This window comes from Gadus macrocephalus, chromosome 12 (genome assembly GCF_031168955.1).
Source record: "Gadus macrocephalus chromosome 12, ASM3116895v1".
In the NCBI taxonomy this organism is placed as follows: Eukaryota; Metazoa; Chordata; class Actinopteri; order Gadiformes; family Gadidae; genus Gadus; species Gadus macrocephalus.
In genome coordinates this window covers 16,630,873-16,639,769 of record NC_082393.1, presented here as the reverse complement: position 1 = coordinate 16,639,769, position 8,897 = coordinate 16,630,873, and the positions used below count along the sequence as shown (strand labels likewise).

Genomic DNA, 8,897 nt, shown 5'->3' with positions numbered 1-8,897 from the left:
TATCTCAGTAGCGAAACAGGAAGCAAGGCATAACTCCGCCTCTTGCCGTTTCTGGTTTCCAGCCCCGGCTCCATGCCATCTGCCCCCAGCGGTTCTGTTCTAACAGGACTGCTGGATCCCAGATTAGTTGCAATGTAACTTATCGGAATCGTAGAACTCCCCTTCCGCTATCTTTTTTTCTCTAAATTTCCACACGCCTAGTTAATTTTATACAGTGCGTTTGTAATAAATACATTGAAGTGTGGTGAGGCCAATTTCAAATACGACATAATTTAACCTACGTTTACAATCTTTTGGGCAAAATATCAGTTGTGGTAGGCAATGTATAGACTACATGTATGCAAAGTAGCCAACAATGATATATATTTATCTGATATAATTTTGAAAATGTAAATAGATCAGTCAAGTTTGAGGTCAATTGTTATTTTCCATGCTGAACCTTCGCATATTATTAGATTGTCATATGTCACAACATGTAAAATGAGGATCTATACGTTTTTTTTATTAAGATATACTATAGACAAGGGCAACAAATCCGTCACAGAATTTCTTTTTTCAATATTTACATAAAATGACAAACATGATGCCTCGCTTTTATTTGGGCATTTTCTTCAAGGTTTTAGATAAAATAACTAGGCAAAGATTCGATCTTAGCTTTTGCATCCTAAAGTGTCCAACTCTGTAAAAGAAAACCTAGGAGCAGTCTGCCCTCACACCAACCCTTTCTGGTCGTCGTGAGAGCGCTGATGGAAGACGAAGGACACGGCAGCGTCCCAGGAGGCCTGCAGCACCCGGTCCCGGAGCCCCCTCTTGTCGGAGCAGTGGTGCCACTGGGACAGGTCGCCGGTGCAGTCCGAGTCCTCTGGGGGCGCCCGAACCTGCCTGCCGTTGACGCAGCGCCGACACTTGAACCTGGCGAGAGGGAGAAAGGAAGGGGAGATGATATTACACTGTTACAGGTCTTTACGGAACATGTATCACACCGTACACAAACACCCATTTAAAAAAAGACAACGCTGGTCTGGTTGATGGTCTCGCCTTGCTTCACTAAATCATCCATAAGCAATATAATTTGTCAAAATCAACTACTTCTACTGATTCTGCCGAAGAGCATTTAGCGTGAGCGACCCGCTTCAAATGTAAACAGTAGCAACAGAGCACTTTGGCCTTTTGGAATCCATGTGCATTTATCTTATAAATAAAATTTATCATTTTAATTAGGAATAGAGTATCAGTGTTTTACTTGTCATGGGTATCGCTGGTCGTCTCCTCATTGAGCAAGAACAGTTCACGCAGCTCGCCCAGGGAGAAGTGGCGCTCTACGTCCTGCTCCTCATCCACCACACAGCTGCTCAGGGCCTTTTTATGGGCTTGCCTCTGCAGAATCTTCTCCTCTATTGTTCCCGTCTGGCACGCACATACAGTCAAATGAGATTATAGCAACAACACACCATCGATTCAGTTTCATTTCCTTAAATTTTGTTTCAGATTTTTTTCAAGTATCTTTTTATTTTACTTTATAAAAAAAAAAATCGGTGTCAAGTATTTGTGTGTGTGCTGCTCATATAAAGGACACTTTATAATTCCCAATGAAACCAAGTGGAAATACGAAAACATGCTGAAAAGGGACACATTATAGGACCTCTTTCTCGGACGGTATGTAAAATAGGTGCTGGTTTGAGCAGATGAAGAAGAACAGCAATTTTGCTACATTTGGAAAAGGTCAATTTTGCTACATACTGTCAGGTCACGAGACCCGACAATATAAAAGTGTGTTTGTGTGTGTACGTGGTTCTTCTCACAGATAGCAGTCTGTAGATGTAGCAGGTCTTCAACTGACCGTCTCTCCACACACGTGCCATAGCCTGCTCATCATTGGCTGGATTCCAGTCGGGATCGAACATCACTAAGCGGTTGGCACCAATCAGATTCAGGCCACATCCGCCAGCCTTGCTGCTCAGCATGAAAATAAACTCTGGGTTCTAATGACGAGGAGAGGAGTTACGGGAGTCACACTTAATTACAGAGATTTATTGTGAATGAAGCTAGAGCATGTATGGGTGTAACTCACGGATGGAGTGTTGAATCGTTCCACAATTTTGGCCCTTTTCTTAATGGACATTGTGCCGTCTAGTCGAACATAAAGATAACTACAAACAATAACAAATGAAACACAAGTATTAACCTTGACATTTACTTCATATAACTATTAAAAAGGCATCTTCATGGGTTTGGGTTACCTACGACATCTGCACAGCTTTTCAAACAGATCCAGGGTTTGAGTGTAGTTGGAGACTAGCACCACTTTGTCGCTTGTTGTGGACCTCGTCATTGCCAGAATGTAGTCAAGGACCAACATTTTACCTGAAATAAGGCATTGAAATGTTATGAACACATCATCAAGGCTGATGATGTCCAATCCTCATCAGCTGTGTGCACATTGGGGATGTGTCGGTCGCGACTGATTCGTTACAACGAACGAATCCCGAACGTGAACGACAAGAACTGGTTCCCCAAAACAAGAAGAACTGGTTCTTTGATTCTTTTTTTTTTAACATAAACCAAACATATGGTCACGAAAATAAAATATACAAATGAACAGAGCTCCGTCTCCCCGCGACTTATATTGATTGAGTCTACAACGTGCTCAAAGATTCAGCCAATGAGAGGTAGCAATGGTGTTGGAATGGCACCTGGGTAAACCAATGACAAGGCGGTACCGTCGAATATGCGCGCTTTCTCTGTCTGACGTATCTTGGGTCATACCATTCGACAATAGACTTGACCTCCATCTGTTTATTGGATAAACGCATTTCCCAATCCCAGGAGTCTTTGCTCCATTCTACGTCAATTTAAGAACAAACAAAGAAATTAAACTGCAGTTCGTATTTTTTATTTATGACCATGCAAGTTCTGTAATGCCTGAACAATGAAGAATTTAATGTAAAGTAAAATAAATTTATAAATGTAAAACCATGAATGAAATATAGAGAGTAAGCAAGTGGTATAAATATTGGTGGGACGTTTGATATACTATATAGCAGGCATCTCCAAACGGCGGACTGCGGTCTTAACGGTCCTATCCGGACCCATGACCAATTAATAAAAAAATAAAAAATTATAAAAATGTTTTTTTATTTTTTATTTTTTTAAGATGTAATCTGACGTAACGAACGAATCAAAACGACCGAATCAAATAAACGAATCGTTATAGTGAACTGAACTGAAAGAACTAGTTCCCGGAAAAGAATCATTTTGCCCATCCCTAGTGCACATTAGACCATATGAATAACACCCGTTACTTTTTCTCCTTCATTGGCTTTTTTTGTAACTAAAATTGAATATGTATTCACATATCCCCACATTCCCCACAGTTAACACTATAATAGGACATGCCAAATTGGCTATTAAAGGGGTTAGGGATAAAAATATGAACATCTATCACCAAATAAAGTGAACACCAAACTTCAGACAACTAATTAGAACAGCATCGTGGTGCTAATAATTCTTACCAGAAAGTTGAGGTTCCACAGATTTCAAACTGTATCCGGCAGGGAAGATATCCAACGCTCCTTCAAAGCCCTCCGCACCCTCCATGCACTTCTCGTAGATTAAAGCCGGGTCTGGAACAAAAAAAAAACGCTTCTTACCTTGTTCCTCCTTTATATTTGTCATCTTAATGGAACCTTCTATTTTGTATTTAGATGAGTAAAGGAATGAAAGGCCATCAGAAGAAGGTTGCTTGGTAGGTTTTGGTGGCAGTTACAGCTTTGTCCAGTTTTACTTTGTCAAAAGGGTAAGCTATGCAATATTCTATGTATTGATCCAATATATAAATGCCTATGGTGTATATGTATCTCATGGACATAAATGTTGATTAGGCAGACTTTTGAATGGAATAGTAACATGTATTCCATGTGTCATATATCTGACACTGGTGTAATAGAGAATACAAACGGTAGTGTTACTATGATAAATTGCAAAAACTTACGATTGCACAGTTTCTTGAGTGTTGTGATGGAAGACAATGAGGACACACTTATTTTGCCTTCCTGGAGAGTTTCGACTGGCTTGGCCTGCATCAGAAAACGCTTGTAAAGCTCTGACTGAAGTGGGGTCAGCCTGGAATAAACCAAAATAGAGACTGGTTACAACACAGACACACACACGCACACGCCCCCGCACAAAAACACACACAATACCTGCAGCAAACAACTTGCTCGATCTTCACAGGGAGATACTTGGAGAGAATATCTGACGTTCTCCTTATCAGGCATCTGTTGTGAAAAAAGTATTGTAGTTAACAGATGTATTTGCTGTATAACCAATTCTACAAGGGTTGATAAGATAAAAAAAAACGTCAGTGTCTCCCCTCAAACAAGTATAATTGCAGATTGTTATATTTGCAAGGGAAGTCCAGTGGAAGCAGATGGACATGTCAGAGTGCTGGTCAACCATCTAATTCCTGCTTTTTAAACCTGACAACTAATGATACAATAGCAGGATGATTAAATAATGAATCATTTCATATATTCCACTATTAGTAGCTGGATCAGTTCATTGCCAAAAAAATGAAAATTGAACTGTAAAGTCATTGCGAAAGGTTGCTAAAATGGGCTTTGTGGTTTCATGTGATTTAACTTTTTAAGCTCACCTGTTGACTACGCTGATCAACTCTTTGAGTTTCTCCTCTCCAGCTTGTCTGTCTTTATCACTGGCATCAGCATCTCTACCCTTCAAAATGGGAAGCTCAAACCGCTTTTTAAACTCTTGGGCTGTACCTGTATGAGGGAGGGCAAGGTAAAGACAAAAAATATGGAATTGACAGATATCAGGAAAAAATTAAAATACCCTGGTATGCATTTCAATCAAGTGCACGATGCCACTTACCAAGGATGCCAGCACTGACAAAGTGCACCAGACTGAAGTATTCGAGCAGGTCGTTCTGGATAGGGGTGCCTGATATTAGCACTCTACGCTGGGAGCTCATAGCATTGAGAGCCTGGTACGTCTGGTTGTCAGAGTTTTTAAGCCGATGACCCTATAGTTTGCAATGGCAAAGATAATCTCCTAAACAACGGAATCATTCGAGCCGTTACTGTGGATATTTGAAGAAGGCGCTGAACAAGTTACCTCATCGCAAATGATCAGTCCAACCTTTCCCTTGTGTAGGACCTCAGCGTGAAGTCGGAAGGTTTCATATGAAATTATGAGTATTGGTGTCGGCACTCTCAGGCCATGCTGGCACATGAAGCTCACTTGAAACCACAAACATCAAACCAGTGTGAAAAGAGGAACATCACAGGTACTTGTACTGACACCGCATCCATGTCCATGCTAACTGTATATATATTATTTGCTTTTGACAAAAGCCTTTTCACAGCACATTTATGATTTGTCTTAAATACTGAGTGCATAATATATTTGGCCTACATTTATATGACGCATGAGAAATGCTTACCTAGCTTTCGGTCTATTTCTTCCTTTGAACCTCCATCAATGGCCACTGGAGTGACCCGCCCCCCCAGCCACTTGCCCACCTCGTTGCACCAGTTGCGGACCAGGCTGGAAGGGGAGACCACAATGGCCTTGTCTATTTCTGGCTTGCAATCAGGGCTCTGGCGGAGCAGTGTCCACAGGAGGGCGATGCACTGCAGCGTCTTGCCCAGCCCCATCTCATCAGCCATGATACAGCCATAAGAGTCCGGGATGCGTCTCCCCGTCACGCAATCCCACAGAAACTTCACCCCCTGAACACAGTTTAGATTCCATACTTTTACAATGAAAATACTTAGACTTGGCAGTGACATTTTTTGTCAAATTCATCTCAAATTATTTAAAGAGCAAACAACCGGACAAAGGGATGTACGGTACAGTGAAATATAAAGAAAAACATATTTCTCCTATTGGCCTTCAGTAAGCACCATTTGATTATGTGACAGATTATTGGTTTAAAATTGTTAAAATAACCATCATTATATTATTATACATGACATATACATTATTATATCGTTGTGACAGTGTACGAATGGCTTTACCTCTCTCTGGTGAGGTCTGAGTACAATTCCCAAGACTGGATCCACAACTACATGCACTGGCATTTTCTCCCTAGAGGTTAAAGACACAATTAATATAAGGTTATGGTGTAGATTACATTAAGTACCTGTAATCAGCTGTGTATTTCACTCACTTGTCTGCTTTAAGCATGTCCTGAGTATTCAGCGTAGGGGGCTCATACAGAACCAACGCACCCTCTGCAAATGGGTCATGAAGTGCACGCCTCACTCCAGCACGCTTCAAACCGAGTGCCCTGATTCCCAGTGGACCTACAGGTACAAGCCAGCATAAGTAGCTATGATAGAAGTACAATATAGAGCATAAAATGAGAGTTTAAGGATCCTTACCTGTGTAGTTTTGAATGGGGATCTTAAATGGTTTGGAAAGGATACTTCGGATGAACGCTTCCTAAACAAATATTATGAAAGTCAGTTAAGTTGTCTGATGATTATAGGTCAGCAATCACTGAACTGTAGAACAGGACGTGATAGAGAGACACCAATCCTCACATGCTGGTTGCTGTCTACACACAGAGGAGGGTTGGTCAGCTGCGCTAGAGGCTTTCTGAAAGGGGCGACATAACTCTCTCTGGAATTGCTATCCCCTTTCGTTTGTTTGTCCTGCGGAAAACCAAAACACAATTACATCATTAAAATATAAAACGATAATTGATGTTGTTATAATCGTCATATACTTGTCCAATCCCACCTGGGAAGGGCTCCACTCTTCCTCCTCGGATGAATCATCAGCTTGTTTCCGTTTGGCCACCTGGCTGGGAGCACGACTCCTTCTCTGGGAGCAGATATTTTAAAAGGTCGATTATTTATCGTCGTCAACGTGACCATTGACATACAAATAGAGCTAAATTGTCACCCGCTTCCTCACCATTTTTGTTTCGTCTTTCAGTAACTCAATGAGGACTAAAACAACACTGCATTTGTTAGCATCTCCAATCTACTGTCTATATTCCTGGTAACAGACATTGTTGTCATGGCTTGTTGGCTACCCTTATGTTGGGATTCAATTGAATGCTAACGTTTACATCTGAACTAAACTACCTTTTTAACTTACTACCGTAATAACCACAACTACTAGGAAACGCCACGGACAATTCACAAATCGCGCGCAGTGTTTGCACATCTCTACGGAAAGCCTTGAAGGACAACGGCGATCTTTCGCTTTTCTTTTCCCATACCCGTGGCTAAAAGTTTATTAATTACTCTAATTATCTATGGACTATGGCAGTGGTTCGCGTACCACCACAGAAAATATTTGTCTCCCCAAGTACAACCATTATGACAGATGTCATAAAATGTAACAACATACAGTAGCGTAGGCCTACGGCCCCATTCGGTTACGCACATCTCATGCAGGAGACACATTTAATCTTAAAAATAATATTATTTATTGTTGGCTGTTGTCAGCTGTACAAAGTGGTAGCACAAGAAGAGAGACACGGAAACACATACACACACAGCAAGTGAGAACATCATCTCATGATAAATGTATTGTCCGTTGGTGGTTTTAAGGAGACATATTATGGTGTTTTCCCAACAAGTAAACATAGTATTTGAATTCCAGAAAACGTGTTCTTGAAGCTGTTTGCTGGAAATAGCTTTTAGGAAAAATAATATTGTCTACCGCTATAGAGTGTCTCATGGGACCTATGAGATTGAAAAATATGAATGGGTGTCAATGGAGAGAAAATAATTATTTTCTGGTCCCAGTCTTTATATGCCCTGGATTACACATATGTTGTTTGTGGATTTAAATGATAATTTTTCATGCAAAGAAAACTAAAAATGTTCGTGAAGAAGTTTGATAATTTTAGGTTTTATGTGAGGCCGCTTTGTGAACTACAGCTCTTCGCTGCTCTCGACGCATATGATATACGTCACCACACCCGCCCTTGGAACTCGGCACAGAGATGGCGATCTCTCTGCCCCACTTCACCGCTTTTTCCAAGGGGAGGATAAAAGCATCGAAAGAGGTGAAAACCATTATAAGTCGGGGCACGTGCAGAGTTTCAGTTATGCCAATGGAAATATTGTTGGTCTTCTCCACGCCAGTCGCAGGGAGCGTGACGTCACATACGAGCCGTGTAGTCTTTCTCGTTGTGTTTTCTCTACAGCCTTTATCTGAACAATTGCACAATAAACGGTCGAACTCTTTGCATGAAAAAGTATCCTTTAAATCCACAAACAACATATGTGTAATCCAGGGCATATAAAGACCGGGACCAGAAAATAATTATTTTCTCTCCATTGACACCCATTCATATTTTTCGATCTCATAGGTCCCATGAGCCCTACCGGAAGGGGCGTGACTTCGCCACTCTATTCCCCTCTGTTTCAGTCCCTTCAGAATGCACTGTTTCTGATGTCTGTAGCATTGATGCAAATTAGCTGCTGCCCATTGACCAATGAGCTGTCAGACGGAACCATAGCATGGAGGAGAAGGGGTTGTTGCTGACTCCTGGAGCTCTATATCTATATTATGGGCTAATATAATAATTATGTTATATTATATATATTATATACGGGTATTTATATAATCTATCTAATATCACGACCAAAAGCTATGTGCGCCTCGGATGATATTATGAATAATAAAGACTGTGTCTGACGTCTCTGGTACTTCCACAAATAAAGACTCGAAGTAGGGGATATCTCGGCCATGGTTGAGAAGAATTGGGGGGAAGGAACTTTGGCATTGACTCTCTGAAGTCCATGAACCGCGACATGGAGAAGAAAAGGATTGTACTCCGGGAGTTGAGCTGCCGGACTGTCTCCGAGCTCCCCGCGCCGGAGCTGCAGGTGTAGCACCCGATTTGGTTCCCC

The 8,897-nt window shown here is 41.3% G+C and overlaps 1 protein-coding gene across 2 annotated transcripts; it reads right to left on the bottom strand.

The window, feature by feature from the left end:
- Positions 1-579: 579 nt before the first annotated feature.
- rad54l (RAD54 like) lies at positions 580-7,218 on the bottom strand. 2 transcript variants are annotated; one of them, XM_060066857.1, is made up of 18 exons: positions 6,943-7,218; positions 6,766-6,849; positions 6,567-6,677; positions 6,405-6,465; positions 6,191-6,326; positions 6,039-6,108; positions 5,462-5,750; positions 5,134-5,258; positions 4,891-5,041; positions 4,655-4,781; positions 4,203-4,277; positions 3,992-4,122; positions 3,513-3,623; positions 2,241-2,364; positions 2,072-2,150; positions 1,803-1,982; positions 1,244-1,407; positions 580-912 (listed from the first exon to the last, which is right to left on the bottom strand). In XM_060066857.1, exons 1-18 carry the CDS (start codon positions 6,943-6,945, stop codon positions 711-713), a joined length of 2,223 nt encoding a protein of 740 aa, XP_059922840.1. In that variant the 5' UTR covers positions 6,946-7,218; the 3' UTR covers positions 580-710. The 2 variants fall into 2 exon arrangements, 1 of the variants encoding a protein (XP_059922840.1); XR_009528302.1 differs by having other exon boundaries at positions 773-912; positions 1,841-1,982.
- Positions 7,219-8,897: the final 1,679 nt, after the last annotated feature.